The 22,732-nt window shown below is 38.3% G+C and overlaps 1 protein-coding gene and 1 pseudogene across 1 annotated transcript; one reads left to right on the top strand and one right to left on the bottom strand.

The window, feature by feature from the left end:
- Positions 1-2,894: 2,894 nt before the first annotated feature.
- LOC113177675 (olfactory receptor 7E178-like) lies at positions 2,895-5,907 on the top strand (annotated as a pseudogene).
- An 8,178-nt stretch (positions 5,908-14,085) lies between these two features.
- LOC144253917 (olfactory receptor 7E24-like) lies at positions 14,086-15,021 on the bottom strand. The gene has a single exon (XM_077796565.1). It carries the CDS (start codon positions 15,019-15,021, stop codon positions 14,086-14,088), a length of 936 nt encoding a protein of 311 aa, XP_077652691.1.
- Positions 15,022-22,732: the final 7,711 nt, after the last annotated feature.

Raw genomic sequence — 22,732 nt, forward strand, 5'->3', positions numbered from 1 at the left:
CTAGAAACATAGAGGGTGATTCATTAGGCCCTTGAATAATCTCTCTTACCTTGGTCAAATTAGTTGGCCATCTAGCGGCTGCTTGGAGACCCACTATTAGAGCCCGGCAATAAGTGGACAGATGCTCCCTACCTTCAAAGGTGTTGGGGTCATAATCGAAGTCAGCTTCGATTATGTTGGGAAGTTGTGTCGGTCGCCCATCTGGTCCGAGGATATTTTTTCTTGCTTCCAGGAGGACTCTCTCTCACTCCTCTGTCATGAAGAGAGTGCCTAAGAGTTGTTGGCAGTCATCCCAAGTAGGCTGGTGTGAAAACATCAATGACTCGATCAGACCTGTGAGCCGGGTGGGGTCCTCGGAAAAAGGGGGATTGTTATTTTTCTAGTTATATAGATCTGAAGAGGAGAAAGGCCAATACTGGTAGACTTGCATTTCTCCACCATGGTCATCCTCTATCATTGGCCCATGAGGACGGAGGGGAAGTATCACGGGGGCTTCAGGGTTTTTAATCATTTGCTGCCGGCAAGTTCCTTTAGCCGGGCCAGCTTCCTCCAGGGGAGGAGGGGCTATGTGTGCCTCAGGGAAGTCATCTGGAGGGTGCTGGGCTTGTTTAACCTCCTTCAATGGTGGAGAATCTGAGTCAGCATCAGGGGAATCACTTAGAGGGTGTTGGGGGTTGGGGAACGAAGGCAGGGGATAAGGAAAGGGAGGAGAGTCCAGCAGAGTCAAATCTTGAGACTCAGGGAGAACAAAGGGTGGAGGAGGAGATTCACAAAGGTCCTGCCAAGTTAAGATATACGGCTGTTGATCTGGATGGCTATGTGGCCCCGGCTGAAAGACAAAGACAATATTTCTGACTTTTCAAATTAGTGGGTAGTAGAAAGATCCTTCTGGAGGCCATCCAACTCCAAAAGCGGGCCATTCTGTGGCACAGAGAGTCTGCCAGGTCCGGTGTTTTACTGAAAAAGAAAGATTCTGAGCCCTTATGCGGACTTCAGTCCAGTGAATGACTCTGTCCCATAATGAAAGTTACTTGAACAAAGACAGGGACAATACAAACGTGACACTAACACGGACACACACTAAACAATAAACGTGTAACACAAGTTTAGAGGCAAAGATTAAAACAGACAGTGAATTCAACCTGAGAGAAAGAATAGATGCCGGCAAGACCAGACGGGTTGGCAGCAGAATACAGATGAGGGCACCTTGTCCCTCCCAGATGGGGGCACTTCCGTCCCCCCCAGAGTCTCCCAAAGCGTCCCTTGAGGAGACGTGGTCTGTGGCTTCAGGGACACGTCTATCCACCACCGCCAGGGGAGCTCACGCTCTCCGCTGACAACCACACTCTGCCAACCCAAAACCAGAAAACCAGAAAAACCAGAAGGCTCTGAGAGCTCACGTTCTCCAGCCCAAAACCAGAAGGCCCTGAGAGCTCACGCTCTCTAGCCCAAAACCAGAAGGCCCTGAGAGCTCATACTCTCTAGCCCAAAACCAGAAGGCCCTGAGAGCTCACGCTCTCTAGCCCAAAACCAGAAGGCCCTGAGAGCTCACGCTCTCCAGCCCAAAACTAGACTCTGAGTTTTCGCAAAGGAAAAACAAGAAGGAGAAGAAGGAGGAGGAGGAGAAGAAGAAGAAGAAGATAAGGCGCCTTACTTACCCCCCTAAAGGAGTCTTGTTGAGGTCTCCCTGTCCGGCGATGCGCAATTCCCGGCCAACGCACCAAATGTAAGGGTCCGGCGAAACGTCGGAGTAAGAGACCACAAGAGACTCTCTTATGCAACAGCAGAAGGGTGGGTTTATTTGGAGACCAGCATGCTGGGGCCCGAGCTCTCTATAGCAAAGAGAGATAGAGCCCTGAGAACTGCTTGAGCAGAGCTTATATACTTTTCTTGGAGAGGGCAGGGAGGGAAGTTCATTGATGGGTCAGGGCGAGTGAGCAGTTTGCCTGCAACCGAGTGAGCAGTTTGGCAGTTGGGGACAGCACATCCTGGGAACAAGATTAGCAAACAGTTCACAGTTGGGGACAACACATCCTGGGAACAAGATTTCAACAGTGTTCTGTTAAGCATATAGAAAAACAGAGTGACAAGTACCTATTTTATTAACCTTTCACTACTACATTTGCTCTTGTTTTGCTCTTCTTTTTCTAGGGTTTTGAGATGAAGTGTGAGATAATTTATTTGTGGTTTTTTGTTTTTTTTTTTCATTTTTAAGGAATGAACTTCAAGCAATGAATTTTCCTCTTAGGATTGCTTTCATTGTGTCCCATAGATTCTGATATGTTGTGTCTGTGTTTTCATTTATCTCTAATAATTTTTTAATTTCCTCCTTGATGTTTTCTGTAACCCATTGATCATTCAGTAACATATTGTTCATTTTCCAGGTGATGCAGGATTTTTCCTTCTTTCTTATCATTTATTTCCAGTTTCATTACATTATGATCAGATAAGATGCATGGTATTATCTCCACACCTTTATGTTTCCTAAGGATTGCCCTATAGCATAATATATGGTCTATCTTTGAGAAGGATCCATGTGCTGCTGAGAAAAATGTATATCCACTTGTTGATGGTTGATATATTCTATATATGTCAGTTAAGTCTAGGTTATTGATTGTGTTATTGAGTTCTATAGTTTCTTTGTTCAACTTTTGTTTGGAGGATCTGTCCAATGGTGAGAGAGGTGTGTTGAAGTCACCCATAATTATTGTGTTGTGGTCTATTTGATTCTTTTACTTGAGGAGAGTTTATTTTATGAACATTGCAGCACCATTATTTGGTGCATACATATTAATAATTGTTATGTCTTGTTGGTAAATGGTTCCTTTTAACAGTATATAGTGTCCTTCTTTATCCTTTTTGTTAACTTAGGTTTAAAGTTTATTTTATCCGATATGAGTATGGCCACTCATGCTTACTTCCGAGGACCATGTGAGTGGTATGATTTTTCCCAACATTTCACCTTCAGCCTGTGTATGTCTTTTCCTATCATATGAGTCTCCTGAATGCAGCTTATTGTAGGATCTGTTTTTTTAATCCAAGTTACTAGCCTATGTCGCTATTAACGTTTAGGGTTACTATTGATATATGGTTCGTACTTCCACTCATGTTTGTTTGTTTGTTTGTTTATTTATTTTAAATTGGCTTGGTTTTCCACTTTGATTATTTTCCCCCCTTTACTGAGTTTCCTCCCACTGTTCGTTTTGGGTGCTGTTTTTCATTTACTCTTCTTGTAGTGTTTTGCTCAAAATGCTTTGCAGTGCTGGTTTTCTGGCTGCGAATTCTTTTAACTTTTGTTTATCATGAAATGTTTTAATCTCATTGTCAAACCTGAAGCTTAATTTTGCTGGATAAAATATTGTTGGTTGGAATCCATTATTTTTCAGTGTTTGAAATACGTTGTTCCAGGATCTTCTCGCTTTTGACGTCTCTGATGAAAAATCAGCTGTTAACCTAATTGGTTTACCCCTGAATGTAATCTGCCTCCTTTCTCTTGTAGCTTTTAATATTCTCTCCTTGTTCTGTATGTTGGATATCTTCATAATAATGTGTCTAGGAGTTGGTCTATTACTGTTTTGTATGTTTGGGGTCCTGTAGGCTTCCAGGATTTGGCAATCCATTCCATCTTTCATGTCTGGAAAGTTTTCTTAAATTATTTCATCCAACAGTTTGCTCATTCCTTTGGTTTGGACCTCTATACCTTTTTCTATCCCAATGACTCTTAAGCTTGGTTTCTTTATGACATACCATATCTCTTGGATGTTTTGCTCATGGTTTCTTATCAGCCTTTCTGTGTTGAGTATACTCTTTTCGAGTTGATATACTTTGTCTTCATGATCTGATGTTCTGACTTCTATTTGATCTTGTCTACTTGTAATATTCTCATTTGAGTTTTTGATTTGGTTTATGGTTTCCTGCATTTCTAGCATTACTGTTTGATCTTTTTAAAAATCTCTATCTCCTGGTAGACTGATTTTTTGCTTCTTGAATCAGTTTATGTAATTCATTTTCAAAGTATTCTTTCATTGTTTGGGCTTGCTGTCTAATGACTTTTTTAATATTCCATTCCATATGAGTCAGGTATGCCTTGAGTTCTTTCTCTGTACATTTTTCTGATGCCTCTAGTTTCTCCCGTAAATTTAAGTTGTCCTGCATTATTTTTAATCCTTTTTCCCCCTGTTTATTCATGGTGTTCACGTTACTTTCCAACTCTGTTTAACTGTTGTGTTTCTGTTTTCTCCTATAAATTTGTTTTGGTTTTGTATATCTCTGTGGTCTCTCCTTTGTGGTGGGAGACTATGTCTAGAGATGTTGGGTTTATTGTAATTTAAAGCTGATTCATTCATTTCATAAGAGGCTTACGGATTCTGTAGGCATATAGTGATCTGTTGTTTGGTCTTAGGACTTTATGTTTAGGTGGGGTGCTATGATGCTATGAAGGTTAGTATGTCTTGGCTGCTTGGAAGATTGCTCTACTGAAGGGGGATATTAACAGGCGAATGGATCATGGTATTTGGTAGTAGCTAGGTACTTAGGAGCCCTATAGACAGCCTCAGAACATTCACCTATTTGCATTTAGAAAATTACCCATAATGAAAGTCTTAACGCTTGAGGTGAAAGTTAGGGGGAAGGGGAAGAAAGAAGTCCTTAAAGAGAAAAAGAGAGAGAAAAATAGTTAGAATAAAGGAGAATGGAAAGAACAATAAAAATTGAACATGGAAAAAAAAAGGGAAAAAATGTTAAATGAAGTCTTAGAGTTCTCTTTTCTTCTCTTCCAGTAGGTGGAGCTGTGCCCTCCGAGTCGAGCTTCTGCCCTCTATATGCCAGCAGCGATCCCTGTAAGTCGGCTCCTCTTCCCCTACTGGGTATCTCACCAATCCTGTTAGTACAGAGCCATTTCTCTTCGCTTCTCTTTTTTCATGTTTCCCAATTTTTATTTTATTCTATCTTAAAAGGTGCTCAAGCAATAGCAATACAGAACCCTCAAATCTTACATCCATATCAGAATTCCATCTCATGAGCCTCTCAGATAATCCAGACCTGCAGTCCCTGCTCTTCGGACTGTTCCTGTCCATGTACCTGGTCACAGTGCTTGGGAATCTGCTCATCATCCTGGCTGTCATGACCCCCACCTCTGACCCCCACCTCCACAACCTCATGTACTTCTTCCTCTCCAACCTGTCCTTGGCTGACATCTGCTTCATTTCCACTACAGTCCCAAACATGCTGGTGAACATTCAAACTCACGGCAGAGCCATCTCTTATGTGGGCTGCCTGACACAGATGTCTTTTTTCATCCTTTTTGGAAATATGGATAGTATGCTACTTACTGTGATGGCCTATGACCATTTTGTGGCCATCTGTCACCCCCTGCAATATCCAGTAGTTATGAACCCTCGCCTTTGTGGCTTCTTGGTTTTGTTGACATTTTTGTTTATTCCTTTGGAATCCCAGCTGAAATTTGATTGTCTTACAATTTACCTACTTTAAGGATGTGGAAATTGCAAACTTCTTCTGTGACCCTTCTCAACTACTTGGTTTTGCCTGTTCTGGTACCTTTTATAATGATATAGTCATGAACTTTGTCGGTGCTGTGTTTTGGGGCTTTCCCATCTCTGGGATTCTTTTCTCTTACTATAAAATTATTTCCTCAATTCTTAGCAACCCATCCACTGGTGGAAAGCATAAAGCCTTCTCCACCTGTGGATCTCACCTGTGAGTTGTCTGTTTTATGGAACAGGGCTTGGTGTGTACCTTGGTTCAGCTGTACCACATTCACCCAAGAAGGGTACAGTGGCCTCAGTGATGTACACTGTGGTCACCCCCATGCTGAACCCCTTCATCTACAGCCTGAGGAACAGGGAGATTAAAGGTGCCCTGAGGAGGCTACACAGCAGGATGATCTAACCCCAGGTTCTGTAGCATACATTTGCAATGAAGGCTGGGAAAGTTAACAAAACTAAACATGTTGAATGTAAATCACACCTTCTTTCCTCTCATTTTTTTTTTGTAGTTTTCTGACTTTGTCTTGTTTCATAGTATAAGTGTCATTGTAGTTATGGGAGGGGGAAGGAATTTGGAGTTTTTAAAAATGGGTACAGTCTCAGTTTGGAAAGATGAATATTTCTGAAAATGAGTATTGGTGATAGCGGCACAATAAGGTGAGTGTAATTAATATTCCAAACAGTGTGTATAAAATGGTGAAATTGGTAATTTTTTTATATGTCTTATCACAATAAACAAAATTTGTGATTAATAATAAAATGGAATCTGCATGAATTATTGGGATTCAAATAACTATCTCACATGCACATATTTTCTGAAAATTTTCATTTGCATGATATGGAAAGAGACCCAAGGACTTTGAAAAGATTTTCTCACCATACACTCTCTAATTTAACGATGTTTGTTCCTCCCTTATGATTCGCCATGCATTGGCTAAATAATGTGAAGCAGCTGTGCATACTTCACAGATTTAAATCCACATGGCTATTTAAAATACTTCATTTTGGGGGAAATAGACGTTACATTGTGAACTAGTTCAATAAGTATTAAGTAGTTTTTTGGTAAGTCTAAAGGAAATTATGTATAGATACATGAATCAGTATGGACATGTATATGTCTACATAAAACTAAGACAACTGTGGCCTGGGGAGCAGCTCAGTGGAGAAGGGATCGCATGACATACACACAGCCCAGGGTTTAATCCCCATGTGTGGAATGAGAATTGTTGACAAAAATAGTAGGCAATATTAATGGGTCATTCTAAATGCCCAATGGTAATCCTATGCAGTGGATAGCTCTCAACACTAATGTAGAAAAAGAACACAAGAGCATCTCATGAAGATTCTCCTATTAAATTGGTTTTGTTCTAATGCAAAGTACCTTATATTTTAAGATTGTTTTAGTCAACTTTTCATGACTGACAAGAATAATTTAGAGGAGGAAAAGCTTATTTTGGCTTGTAGTTTCAGAGTTTCAGTCCATGGTGGGCTGACTCCATTTCTCTGGACCCAAGGAGAGGCAAAGGGGCATGGCGGAGGAAAGCACCTCAGGATATCACAGCCAGGAAACAGAGAGAGGTCTACTCATTGGGGATGAAGTATGTATACCAAAATCATGTTCCTAGTGACCAACTTCCTCCAGCCACACCCTACCCGTAAATCCATCAAGTGGATTAGTCCACCAATTTAGCTACATCTTTCATAATCTAATCACCTCACCTATGAACATTCTTGTATTTCCTCACACATGAGCTTTTTGACATGACATATCCAATTCATAATATTCTGCTCTAGCCACCAAAAAGCTCATGCCCATCTCACAAAGCAGCATACATTGAGTCTATTTCTAAGAATCTCTACAGTCCTAATAGTTCCAGCATTGCCCCAAAGTCCAAGTCCAAAGTCTCATCTGAGACTCAAGGCCAATTCTTAGCTCTAAACCCCTTCCAACCAGGGCCACATTATACTTTCCATGTGGCCCAGGTAGTGCCGAGTACTATGCCAATTATTTCATTGCAAATAAATTAAATTTTGGCTTCTTTTACCTTTTACAATTTCCAAGGTCTATGACCCCAGCCATAGGTAGCTGAAGACCTTAACAAGTGAGACAATAATTTTGACTCATGTCTCACAGTAGACTCTTCATGCAGGTAATGTTTTGGGTTTTCCTAAACTATTTAATGATTTCAGAGAATTTCATGATGTAGTAACACCTTTCATGGGAAAAGTTTATGAAGTTCACAGTAGACATCTAAAACTGATATGAAACTCTTTTATTAAGAAACATAATAGAAAGAACGTAGGGATTGTAGACACTTCATCTCTCCTATATTGACTCATAAACACAACAATTTTGGCAACTCCCAGCTCCTATCTAAGCCTCAGATTCCTTGTCAGCTAATCAACAGCCACAGTGCTTTCTCTCAAAGCTGTGCAAGGATTATGCATTAGTATGTCATGAGCCAGCTAAATGATAATTCCCTATCAATGAAAGCTCCTGTTATTACATTAGAGGATTTGGTTGATATGTGCTTTGCCAGAGTTCATAAGTATCCTGATTTTATAAACTGTGATGTTCACCATGAGACAAAGCATGTTTTTGTTTAATCCCATGTCTATAGGGTTCTGATAACCAAAGCACTTCATTGAAAGGCTTGATCAGGAGATAAAGTCAAGGATGCTGATTACAATAATATTTAGTCCATATTTATAGATAATAAAGCAAAGATCTCATTATTAACGTATTACAGGCCAAGGAATAATGGAACATATGGATTTGGAAGGCCAAAATTTATTTTCAGCATTGACTGAAAATTTTTATTAGCTGAGTGGACTGGGGCACATTTTGGTACTATCATGACCTCAAAATACCCACTTTTAATGGTACTTAGGTGAAGGAAATCAAAGGTGAAATGCAAAATGTACCTGCCTGTTAAAAATTATTTACCCTCTTACAAAAAAAGGAAAAGAGAACTTGACATTCATATACACAAAAACATTTTTCTTTACTGGAAACTGAAAACTTCTAAGAAGATCTCTAAGTACTTCTTAAGAATTACATGTAAAATTTGCGTATATTTAATCATGACTGTCTAAGAGGATCTAGATTTCTTAAACAGTACTTGTAAGACAAAGAATCATACAATGGTGGGTGAGGTTTGAAAATTTCTACAAATAATAAAGGAGTAAAAGAATGATGATAGACATTTGTCATGCACATCAAAAAAATGTGAGAATTTAGGATGGCTCTGTTTCTATTAAGAACATTCATTATGTGAGGGAAGATTAGGAAAAGTACTATAATTGACCAATTTTATGGCAGAAACATATCTGTCCTTGGTTCAGTCAACATGTTTGTACACTATCGTATGGTGCAGAGTCTAGGGTCTAATCCTATCTATTTATTATGGAATGATGGCAATTTTATATTTTTTTGCTGCCACTCATATATAGCAAAATTTCTCAACATCAAACATCCTCCTGTGCTATGCAGCTTCATGCTCATGCTTTTGTGATTCTTTGTTCCTGTCAAGTTCACCTCAATATGTATGCATGCACAGTAAATAGAAACTTTTCTTCCATACACATACAGCTTATTAGGGTATGTAATATGGCTTCATTATATTGCTTAGAGAAGGATTAATGCACAAGTTTGTCACAATGAGCCACAAGAGTCTGTGATGGATGAAATGTGGAAGGTTTCCCAGAACTATAATTGTCAAAGTTGTATGAGAATTTATTTTATCAACTTCAATAAAAACAGGTCAGAATACATTTTCTTAAATACTTCATTAGGTGATGACACACACACAAGTAAAATCTAAAGATAATGCACCTGGAGTGAGAGGAGAACTTTCCTGATGAGTGAAAGATCAGAAATCAACATGTACACATGTTTTTGGGCTCAGGATGACTGAAGCTTATTATGGTGTTGTAGTCAGACCCTGTGGCTAGGAGAGAACCAAGGGGACTATTTTCCATTGTAGATCAAGGAGGTTCATGGTTGCATCTGTAGAAATTCCTACTACAGAAGAGAGGTTGATAGGACTGTTTTCCAGTTTTGTTGAAGGGAATTCTTTCCTGAAAGATTGGTGTCTTGATGAGTTGGGGACCTTCCTTAAAAGCATAGGGACATTGCCATATCTTGGGGTGCTTAGAGACCAATGTCTGGGTAAAGGACTGGTTCTATTTCCCTGTCACCTGCCGGCTCACACTGATGGAAGCCAGCTGCTATGCCACGAGATGCCCCGTGATAGTCCCTTGTGGTTAAAACTAAGGGAGTCCTCTGGCTACCATTCTGCAAAAACCTGGATCCTGTCCACCATCAAATGAGATAACTTGTGAGCACGTCATCTTTAGTGAAGTCTTGAGATTAATGAAAACTTGGAAAACACTTTTACTGCAGACTTGTTAGACATGCTAAAATATTAGAGGACAGTACAAATGTACCAAGGAACTTGGTCAAGACCAGTGGTTTTTAATATACAAGCATATATTAAGTTAACAGAAAAGTTAGAATTGTGGTCTTATCCATGTTAACAAAAAACATACATCACAAAGGAATAAGAACCACAGACCAGTAGTGTAGAAGGAAATACAGGACATTCTCCTTACAGACATAAATCTGAACTGCAAAAAAAAAAGGAAATTTTATCAGATTCTTGTTATGGAAGACCGAGTTCTCCCTTACATATATGCTTTATTCAATAGATTTGCAAAAATGGCACACATTGAATTGTTAACTAATAACATAAAATTTTAGAAATGATTTTGAATGTGTTCACAACAACAACAACAACAAAGTAATGTTTTGGGACTTAGATATGTTTCACCAGATTTGACCATTACACAATGGGTTAACATACATAAAAACAGCACAGGGCTGGGGATGTGACTCAAGTGGTAGCGCGCTCGCCTGGCATGCGTGCGACCCGGGTTCGATCCTCAGCACCACATACCAACAAAGATGTTGTGTCCGCCGAGAACTAAAAAATAAATATTAAAATTCTCTCTCTCTCTCTCTCTCTCTCTCTCTCTCTCTCTCTCTCTCTCTCTCCCCCCCTCTCTCACTCTCTCTTAAAAAAAAAAAAGCACATAATCACCCGTAACTATATACAATTTTTCAGCTGAAAAAAATTGGCAATGTGTATTACCATGCCTCAAACCTGGCAGACAGAATGCAGAATATAGTCAAAATTCCTGTTGAGAAAAGGAAACCAGACTCTTCAGAGGACATTCACTTTTATTTTCTTCTATTTCCACTGATCAATAGGGCAATGCAGATTGAAATCACCATGGGATATCACTTCACACTTGTTATCATTCACCCAAAAATGAATGATAGCAGGCATCATAGAGGATTTGGAAACAAGAGATTATTGAATACTACTAGTGAGAGTATAATTTGGTGCAGCCATTGAGTATCATTATGGAATTTCCTCAAGAATTTAAAAGTAGAATTACCATATGATCCAGCAATCACTTGACTGCATGTTTATCTAACACATCTGAAATCAGAATGTCAAAATGTATGTGCATTCCCATTATCATGGTGTGATTAACAATAGCGAAGATATGAAATCAAGTTAAGTGCTTATAATCAGATGATTAGATAATAAATGTGGTGGGTATACTCACAGAAACTCTATTCAGGCATAAAATGAAGGAAATCTTGGCCTTTCTGGCAGCATGAGTGAAATTATGTGGCATTCAGTTAAGAGAAATGAGCCAGGCACACACCACAAGGGTTCACATGTGAATCTAAAATAGTCAACTCAAGTAGACACAGAGTAAAATGTTGGCTGCCCAAGGCTGTGGGTAGGGATTTAGTAGGTGTTGGTGAAAGAACACCAAAATTCACCTAAGATAAATAATATCAAAGAATCTATTGTATACCATAATGAATTTAGTTAATGATGTTAAATTGTACAATTGAAATAAATGGAAAGACAATATAGAAAGGGAAAAAATATTGCAAAACATGTATCTAATAAGGGTCAAGTACCCACAACTTATGATGAACTCTCACAGGGTAGGAGCAAAAGTATGCACACCTACACTGCTAAATGAGCAAGGGTTGAAATAACATTTCTGCAGGGAAGACATATAAACTACCAAAAAGCCTCCCAAGGAAGCTCAGTTCGTCAAATGCAAATTCAAAGCAAAATACAAGACAACTCCACAGCCAATACAAAGCTAGCCTTTCAATGTTTTGAAAATAACAAGTATTGGAAAGGATATGAAGATATTAGAAACTCTATGTATTGGAATACAAACTTTATTTGGCTATTCTTGAAAAAATTGAACACACAATGACCATATGACACAGTGGTTCCATTCTGAGAATATTAATATAATAATTGAAAACAAGTTTAGACATTTGCTGCTTAACAGCCCCTGTAGGATCGGAGAATAGCTTTGTTAGGTGATTTCGCATTGTACAAACATTTCAGAGGATACTCCACAAACTGAGATGGCCAAGACATGAATAAATTCAATGCTGTGGGGCAACCATGGTATATGCAGTTTCTCACCTGTTACATGGCTGTACTCAAACAGATAAACATGTGCACATAATTATCAGAAGTACTGTTCACGATTGTCAAAAGTTAGTAAATATCCAAATGGCCATCAATAAGTAGAAGGAAAAACAGCTTGCCTTCTGTGTATATTCACACAGTAGAATATTATTCAGCAATAAAAAGGAGTGGAGTAAGTTAACATTACCAGTAAAACAGTCAAAATGAAGAAGAGAGCCTAGCATCATTCTGAATGGAGAAAAATTGACGGCATTCCCTCTAAAATCTGGAACAAGATAGGGATACCCTCTATCACCACTTCTATTCAATATAGTTCTTGAAACACTGGCCAGAGCAATTAGACAGAAGAAAGAAATTAAAGGCATAAAAATAGGAAAAGAAGAACTTAAATTATCACTATTTGCGGTTGACATGATTCTATACCTAGAAGACCCAAAAGGGTCTTCAAAAAATACTAGAACTAATAAATGAATTCAGCAAAGTGGCAGGATATAAAATCAACATGCATAAATCAAAGGCATTTCTGTATATCAGCCACAAAACTTCTGAAATGGAAATGAGGAAAAATACTCCATTCACAATATCCTCAAAAAAAATAAAATATTTGGGAATCAACCTAACAAAAGAGGTGAAAGATTTATAAAATGAAAACTACAGAACCCTAAAGAGAGAGATAGAAGAAGATCTTAGAAGATGGAAAAATGTACCCTGCTCATGGATAGGCAGAATCAACATCATCAAAATGGCGATATTACCCAAAGTTCTCTACAGGTTCAATGCAATGCCAATCAAAATCCCAAAGGCATTTCTTGTAGAAATAGATAAAGCTATCATGAAATTCATATGGAAAAACAAAAGACCCAGAATAGCAAAAGCAATTCTAAGCAGGAAGTGTGAATCGGGAGGTATAGCGATACCAGACTTCAAACTATACTACAGAGTAATAGTAACAAAAACAGCATGGTACTGGTACCAAAACAGGCAGGTGGACCAATGGTACAGAATAGAGGACACAGAGACCAATCCACAAAATTACAACTTTCTTATATTTGATAAAGTCGCTAAAAGCATGCAATGGAGAAAAGATAGCATCTTCAACAAATGGTGCTGGGAAAACTGGAAATCCATATGCAACAAAATGAAGCTGAATCCCTATCTCTCGCCGTGCACAAAAGTTAATTCAAATTCCTTAATAGGACGCCCATAGCCCAAGAGTTAAATACAAGAATAAACAAATGGGACTTACTTAAACTAAAAAGGTTTTTCTCAGCAAGAGAAAAAATAAGAGAGGTAAATAGGGAACCTACGTCCTGGGAACAAATTTTTACTCCTCACACTTCAGATAGAGCCCTAATATCCAGAATATACAAAGAACTCAAAAAATTAAACAATAAGATAACAAACAACTCTATCAACAAATGTGCCAAGGACCTGAACAGACACTTTTCAGAGGAGGACATCAATAAGTATATGAAAAAATGCTCACCATCTCTAGCAGTCAGAGAACTGCAAATCAAAACCACCCTAAGATACCATCTCACTCCAGTAAGATTGGCAGCCACTATGAAGTCAAACAACAAGTGCTGGCGAGGATGTGGGGAAAAGGGTACACTTGTTCATTGTTGGTGGGACTGCAAATTAGTGGGACTGCACCATTGATATGGCCCCTATACATAATATGCCTGAATGGATATATTCACTTTTAAAAGAAAATGCACATGACCTTCAAAATGATGTCACTTTTACCTTTATTTAAAAACTAGTTTAGTATTTCACCTGGAGGCCAGAATCCTTGCTCAAAAATGACAGAAGATACCTGGGTACATTGATTTTATCATGATGTTTACAATGAAAAAGGATTTCAGAATACTTAGCAATTGAATTAAACACAAACCAAAGGAAATAGTAATCAGATAGGAACCAGAGAGTGGAAGGAAAGCCAAGAAGTCACAAAATTAATGATTTAAGGAGACAGGATTTGAAGGCCTCAATGACTGATTGTTCTAAACCACATTAGAAAAAGGATGTATGACAAAATGAAATTAGAATGCTGTGCTGTGGAGTCTTTTCAGGGCACTTTTAATGTCCCTGTTCCTCAGGCTGTAGATGAAGGGATTCAGCATGGGGGTGACCACAGTGTACACCACAGAGGACACCACATCCTTCTTGAAGGAAGATGACACAGTTGAACCAAGGTACACGGCCAGGCCTGTTGCATAAAATAAGCCAACAACTGCCAGGTGAGACCCACAGGTGGAGAAGGCTTTGTACTTCCCACCTGAGGATGGGATTCTTAGAACAGAGAAAACAATTTTATAGTAAGAGAAAAGAACGCCCGAGACGGGGAAAAATCCAAACATGGCACCAGTAAAATACATGACCATATCATTGGTGAAGGTGTCAGAACAGATAAGATTAAGAAGTTGAGATGGGTCACAGAAGAAATTAGAAATCTCCACATGCTGATGGTAGGTACATTGTAAAGCAATCAAATTGTGAAGCTGGGAGTCTAAAATGCTAAACAAAAAGGACACAAACACTAAGAATGCACAGAGGCGAGAATTCATCATGACTGGGTAATGCAGGGGGTGACAGATGGCCACAAACCGGTCATAGGCCATCACACTAAGAAGCAGACTATCCATACACACAAAAACACTAAAAAGGGACATCTGTGTCAGGCATCCCACATAGGAAATAATCCTGCTGTGAGTTTGGATGTTCACCAGCATCTTTGGGACCGTGGAGGAGATGAAGCCAATGTCAGCCAAGGACAGGTTGGAGAGGAAGAAGTACATGGGGGTGTGGAGGTGGGGGTCAGAGCTGACAGCCAGGATGATGAGCAGGTTCCCAGGCACTGCGACCAGGTACATGGACAGGAATAGGCAAAAGAGGATAAGCTGTAGGTCTGGGTCCCCTGAGAGGCCCATGAGATGGAACTCCATGGCATTTGTTAGATTTTGTTCCACTATATTCATTGGAAACCTTTTGGAAAAGAAAAGCAATAGAGGGAAGGAGACAAATAAATAAGTATTCAGCACTCTGTGTGAATTTTTAATTTGTGCACTCACAATTACATTATGCACAATTGAGCTCTATACTCCTTTACCAGTATTTCTCAATATAACAAACCCATCCTTCTTAGGACTCTTTCATTATTGGTTTCTATATTATTCATTTTTTCTATACACACCTATTTTAGAGAAAATCAACAGCACAAGTTTAAAACACTAACAATATTATACATAACAGGTCCATTATCTTAGTAAAATAAATCATACTCTTTTAAGAAAAATAAATATTCTTCTCTAAGAGAAACTATTTCTCAATAAAGAAAATTAAGAAATATGCCTTATGTTATTCTATCACAAAGGTATAAATTTGTGTTAAGATTTATATATAAATACTTACAGCTACAACTGCATTATCTGGATACTAAAGGCAAGCCAATGGCTCATAATCAGAAAATAACATTATATGTCAGTTATCTTCTAGGCTATGTTAATCAGGTTTTTTTGTTAAGAAAATATGTGACATAAGCTACTTAAAGGAGGAGAAGTTTAATTTTGTTCAGAGTTTCAGAGGTTCCCATTCATGGTTGATTGGCTCCATTGCTTTGGGCCTGAGGTGAGACATAACATCATGGTACAAGGATATAGCTGGGAAAAAGCTGCAAAGCTTATAACAGCTACAAAGAACATAAGTTGACTTCAAATGCTTAACCTGATGCATAGCTTAACTGGGGGCAGGGACATATTGAAGTTGTCATTTTATTATTGTGTCAATCCTTCAAAAATACGTGTGCCTCCTCCATATCACACAGTGATAACTTTCAGATATGTATGTGGAGGATTGTTGCTTGGTTTCCAATAATTGATGCATTTTATTTTTAATATTTATCATCTAAATTTGTTTTACCAACAAAATAAGTCCTTATCAATAATCCTCATATTTTAAAGATATATCATTAAAATATCACTGAATTCTGTTCAGGAATAATCCTTCCAATAAAACTCATCAAAGAATTTCATTTTGTATGGCCAATGATATTTTCCACTTCACTCCAGGAAAGGAGAAGTGGCCCTGAGATGGAACTTGAAAAATCATTGTTTTAGTTAGGTATCATTTTCCTGCTTCACTATGCAGAATATACGTAGATGTCTCCACCTCTCTGTGCCCACAGAGTTTAATGGCAATAGAGTGACACGCATCTCACCTCATGTGTGAAAGCCAAGGGGACTTTGGAACTTCCCACATATTTGGTCTTTGTGTGTGTGTTTTTTATACAATAATGTATTCCATCATTAAGGCAATACTGACTTTTTTGAAAAATACAATTGTCAAAGGGCATCGGAGCTTGGAATGATGAAAAAACAAATATTTTTTTTTAGCCTGAACAATAAGTGAACCTGTCCTTCCTATTTCTGCCTCGTTTCCTTTCTTCATACCCATAAAAATATGTGCCATGATCTTTTAAAGAATAATTCTATAAATGATATTGAAAGAAAAAAGGGCCATGCATCCATACCATGGACACAAACAAGTCATGGTTTTAACTTTTCTCTTTCTGAGACATTTCTGAATGGTCTGAACATAAAGACACCAGATGTGTTGGAACAAACTGGCCAATTTGGGGAACCAAGGAATGGTCCATTCATAAACAGAATTTATGAAGCCTCTTTTGTGCCAAGACAAACAAACAAACCACATCAAAAAGCCCAGCTCTAGATAAACAGAAATGAAAGAGAGTGAGAAATTCTACTCCAAATACACAGAATAAGCATCTATAGGGACAAAAAGGAACTGTCCCATCTACAAATAGGAAAATGGTCACTTCAGGCTACAAGATATTTTTTTGAATGGTAAGAAGAAGATGAATCTCATCAATAATAACAACAATAAAAAGTGTGGCTATATTTTATATTGTCCTTTTAAACAAATTCATTATACATGCATCACATAGGACATCCCTTTAACGTTTAGTCCTATTTACTGCAGGTAAATTATCTAGAAAACCATTCAAAGAGTAATGGTGATTCTCACAAACACTAAAACCCTGCTGTGTCTGTCCCAGAAAATATAGGTGGACCTGACAAGATCCTAAATTAGATTGTTAGCCTCGGGATCCAATCCCTGAAAACTTTTTATGGGGTCTAAGCCAAATGAAATGTTTAAAGCAGAGGACCAGAACTCTTAACCACTGGTACACAGGAGGAATACTTTTAAGTCTATTATGGTTTTATGGTTAGAAATGAAATTAAGACCTGTCATCACATCTCCTTTTCAGGTTCAGTGGATGATTTATATGTACAGATGAAGACGTGGGCACCTGCAAGGCTGTCCTAGAATAGACAGGGAGAGAAAGGAATCATTTCTGTAATTATGTGCTGAATTATTATGAGCCTACCATTTCTGTAATCTTGACCGAGGACCTTGAACTGCCCTTGAATTTTCAGGTGCCGACCACTGCTGTCCCATGTCATCTACCAGAGAAGAGAAGAGAACAGTGAGCCAGGGGTCTCCACCTGGAGTGACAAGGAAGAGAAGTAGATGGTTGGGCTGGGAAGGGAACAACTTCCAGAATTCTCCTGGTCTGTAGCCCTTTGTCTACAATTGAAGAGCCCAGTTCAAACATAGATTCACTCTTCTACCCAAAAGCCTAGTATGAGTCACAAAAAGGTGCTCTTTCATTTCTCCAAAATAATAATGATTTAGGCCTTAAATAACTGCAGCATGATAAAACACATGAAATAAGCTACTGGAACAGACAGCAACTGCACTGAGTACTTAGGAGGCCCCACAGTAAGGGCAGGGGCTGAGCATCATCTTCTTCATACTTTTCATTGCCTTAATAAGCCTTTAATGTTCTTGAGAAATAGTTTAGGGGGACTCATTTTCTGCTGTAGTATGCAAGATACCAATGGGAAGTAGAACTAGATTGGGTGGAAAGCAAATTCTGAATAAGATTCCTGATATTCCTAACACAATCAGGAACGGAAACTTCACTGTTCTCGTAGCTGAAGACTTGCACATTGGTACCCTCCTATCTGGCCACCCAACCTTCACGTGTGTGCTCATGATGACTAAAAATCATTTCCAAGAGTCCTTCCCACTGCACAGGTTCCCTCTGTACTTACTGGGTTGGGCTGCTTCTCTGCTGGGTCATCACCACGGAGTGTAAATGCAAAGGCCCTCATGTGTCTGGTGACCAGTGTATACTCGAGTCCATCTTCAGGACTGATATGAAGACAATGTCAGATAGGAGCTTCCAGATGCATGAACAGGTGTGGAGTACACTATGCTAGAGCTATCAGACTGAAGGACTGTAGGGACAGGCTAAATTTTGACTTTTATTCAACCTTGAAGGCACAATGCACAGAGTTCATAATTATCCATATTTGTCCATGTTACCCAAATCTCTAGGGACTGCCTAATTCTAACGCAGGAAAAAGACAAAGAGAAAATTAATGTCCACATTTTTTTGACGCTCCCCTCCTCACTATAAACCCTGTGTATACTGTTCATTTATTTCATTCCTCTTTTTTATAAAAAAAGATCAATCTACCAATTATTTCCATTTTTATTAGAGTAATAGTATATAACAAAAAGTGAACATTTAAACCACATGAAATAAAAACTTCAGTGAAATGAATTACCTTCACATTGTTGTGAAACTGTCCCCATCATGCAGCTCCAGAACCTTTTTATCTTCCCAAACTAATAATTCATACTCGTTTAAAAAATTCCCAATTTACTCCACTCACAAACCTTCCAAACCCTGTTCCTCTATGAAACACGACAATGAATACACGCCCTTGAATTGCCAATAAGTGTGATTAAAGACAAATTGTTTATAGACCTATATTTGAAATGGTCTATAGGTAATGATATTAAGGTACTGTGGACCCAACTGAGGGTACTTTTAATGTTCTTGTTTCACAGGTTGTAGATGAAAGGATTCAAGCATAGAGGTGACCTCAGTGTACATCATTGATGTCATAGCACCATTTGGGGGAAAATACAATATAGCTGAACTAAGGTACATGCCAAGTTTTGTTCTATAATGTTAGCATAAAGCTGACAGGTAAGATATACAGGTGGACAAAGCTTTATAATTTTCACCCAGTCACACATGGTTTTCCTAATGGAAGAAGTAATTTTTTCTAAGATAAATGGATCTCCATAATGGGAAATAAAAATAAATAAATATGGCAACAGTGAAGTAGACAACAATGTAGTTATTGAAGATATCAGGCCAGGAGAGATTAAGAACTTCTAAAGACTGATATAAACTAATAGAAATATGCGCATCCTTGATGTAGTTAAATTTCAAAGCAGTCAAACTGTGCAACAAGAATTACAAAATATTAACCTCCAAAAGACAAAAAATAAGAAGTCAGTGATGGGAGGGTTCATGATGATTGGTAATGAAGAGGGTGCTGGATGGCCACAGACTGGTCACAGGTCATCACCATCAGATGCATGCATACAAAAATGAGAAAAAAGAAACACCTGTGTCAGGAAGCCCATGTAGGTGATGACTCTCCTTTGAGTTTGGATGACCACAATCATCACTAGGACCACAGTGGAGATGAATCAAATGTCAGGCAGGGACAGTTTGGAGAGAAAGGTACACATGAGGCTCTTTAGGTCAGATTCTAAGGTGTCGGCCAGAACAAGGAGCAGGTTCCCAATCACTGTGACCAGGTACACGGACAGAAACTGTTCAAAGGGCATAGACTGCAGTTATGGATCTTCTGAGACAGGAATTAGGTTTTGTGGTTCTGTATTGCACCATTATCATATTTGTTTCATTCATCATACACCAAAATCAAGTTGGCTTCATTGTGTATATTTCAACAAACACAAATAAAAAATATAATACAGCACATAAATAAAATCAAGGATAAACATTACATGGTCATCTCAACAGATGCAGGAAAGCCTTTCATAGAATTCAACCTCCCTTTGTGATAAAAGTTCATACCTGGACATAATAAAAGCTGTACATGATGAATCCATAGCCAGCATAAATGGGAAAAAGTGAAAACATCTCTTCTAAGGTCAAGAATAAGACATGGGTGGCCACTGTCACTGCTCCTACTTAATATAGTCAAACAAATTTCAGTAAAATCAATTTGACAAAAGACATAAATAAAAGGCAAATAAGAAAGGGGGAGTAAAATTCATGTGTTTAATATTGTCCAATCTGTAGAAAATACTAAAGTCTCTACCAAAAGACAATCTGAACTAAAAAATTCAGTAAAGTTCCAGCATAAAATATCTCCTCACAAAAATCAGTAGCTTTCTCTATATCAATAATAAAATCACTTGGTACAGAATAGAGGACACAGTAACCAATCCACAAAACTACAACTATCTTATATTTGATAAAGGGGCTAAAAGCATGCAATGGAGGAAGGATAGCATCTTCAACAAATGGTGCTGGGAAAACTGGAAATCCATTTGCATCAAAATGAATCTGAATCCCTATCTCTCGCCGTGCACAAAAGTTAACTCAAAATGGATCAAGGAGCTTGATATTAAATCAGAGACACGGCATCTGATAGAAGAAAAAGTTGGTTATGATCTACATACTGTGGGAGCAGGCTCCAAATTCCTCAATAGGACACCCATAGCGCAAGAGTTAACAACTAGAATCAGCAAAAGAAACAATAAGAGAGATAAACAGGGAGCCTACATCCTGGGAACAAATCTTTACTCCACACACTTCAGATAGAGCCCTAATAACCAGAATATATAAAGAACTCAAAAAATTAGACAATAAGACAACAAGTAACCCAATCAATAAATGGGCCAAGGACCTGAACAGACACTTCTCAGAGGAGGACATACAATCAATCAATAAGTACATGAAAAAATGCTCACCATCGCTAGCAGTCAGAGAAATGCAAATCAAAACTACCCTAAGATACCATCTCACTCCAGTAAGATTGGCAGCCATTAGGAAGTCAAACAACAATAAGTGCTGGAGAGGATGTGGGGAAAAGGGCACTCTTGTTCATTGCTGGTGGGACTGCAAATTGGTGCAGCCAATTTGGAAAGCAGTATGGAGATTTCTCGGAAAGCTGGGAATGGAACCACCATTTGACCCAGCTATTCCCCTTCTCGGTCTATTCCCTAAAGACCTAATAAGAGCATGCTACAGGGACACTGCTACATCGATGTTCATAGCAGCACAATTCACGATAGCAAGATTGTGGAATCAGCCTAGATGCCCTTCAATAGATGAATGGATTAAAAAAATGTGGCATTTATACACAATGGAGTATTACTCTGCATTTAAAAATGACAAAATCATAGAATTTGGAGGGAAATGGATGGCATTAGAGCAGATTATGCTAAGTGAAGCTAGTCAATCTTTAAAAAACAAATACCAAATGACTCCTTTGATATAAGGGGTGTAAACAAGGACAGGGTAGGGACGAAGAGCTTGAGAAGAATATTTACAGTAAACAGGGATGAGAGGTGGGAGGGAAAGGGAGTGAGAAGGGAAATTGCATGGAAATGGAAGGCGATCCTCAGGGTTATACAAAATGACATATAAGAGGAAAGGAGGGGTAAGACAAGATAATTCAAATGGAAGAAGTGATTTACAGTAGAAGGGGTAGAGAGAGAAAAGGGGAGGGGAGGGGAGGGGAGGGGGGATAGTAGAGAATAATACAGACAGCAGAATACATCAGACACTAGAAAGGCAATATGTCAATCAATGGAAGGGTAACTGATGTGATACAGCAATCTGTATACGGGATAAAATTGGGAGTTCATAACTCATTTGAATCAAACTGTGAAATATGATGTATGAGGAACTATGTAATGTTTTGAACGACCAACAATAAAAAAAATAAAAAATAAATAAAAAAAAATAAATAAAATCACTGAAGAAAAAAAAGCAATTATTTTCACAACAGCCAAAAAACTTAGGCTATCTGTGAGTAAGCCTTATAACAGATGCAAAAGAATTTACAGTGAAAATTACAAAGCACTGGAGAAAGAAATTCAAGAGCAGCAAATGTGCTAAAAGCATAAAATGGAAAAAGGGCAACCTCTTCAACAAGTGGTTCTGGGAAAACTGGATCGCCACAAAACTAGACCCCTATTTTGGAAATGTTGAAACTATTAGAGGAAAACAAAGAGGTGGCACTACAAACTATTGGGACAGGTAATGATTTCCTTGGAAGACATCTACTAGCTCAGGAAATAAAAGATAGTATTAACCAATGAGATTACATGAAATTAGAGAGCTTTTCACAATTAATGGATCAACCAACAAAGTGAAGAGACAACATTTAGAAGGGTAGAAATTTTTTGACAACTATGTATATGATAGAGTATTCATATACAGAGCCTATAAAAGACTCAAAATCTTAACAACAACAACAAAATGAGAAATCCATTAAAAAATTGACAAATTACCTGAACAGATATTTCTCAAAATAAATTTATATATATATGTAATGGAGAACTGATTATAGACATAAAGAGGAATGAAATCCTGCCATTTGCAGAAAAAAAAAAACTGTGTGCAATTAGAGATCATCATGCTGGTCATCATACATGGAAAGACAAGGATTGCATGTTTTCTCTTATATGACAAAAAATAAAATAAATGACCCAAAGGTTAATGAGGGACTAATAATCAGGTCAGAGGAAGGCAGAGAGAGAGGA

The sequence above is a fragment of the Urocitellus parryii genome, chromosome 3 (assembly GCF_045843805.1).
Source record: "Urocitellus parryii isolate mUroPar1 chromosome 3, mUroPar1.hap1, whole genome shotgun sequence".
Taxonomy (NCBI): Eukaryota; Metazoa; Chordata; class Mammalia; order Rodentia; family Sciuridae; genus Urocitellus; species Urocitellus parryii.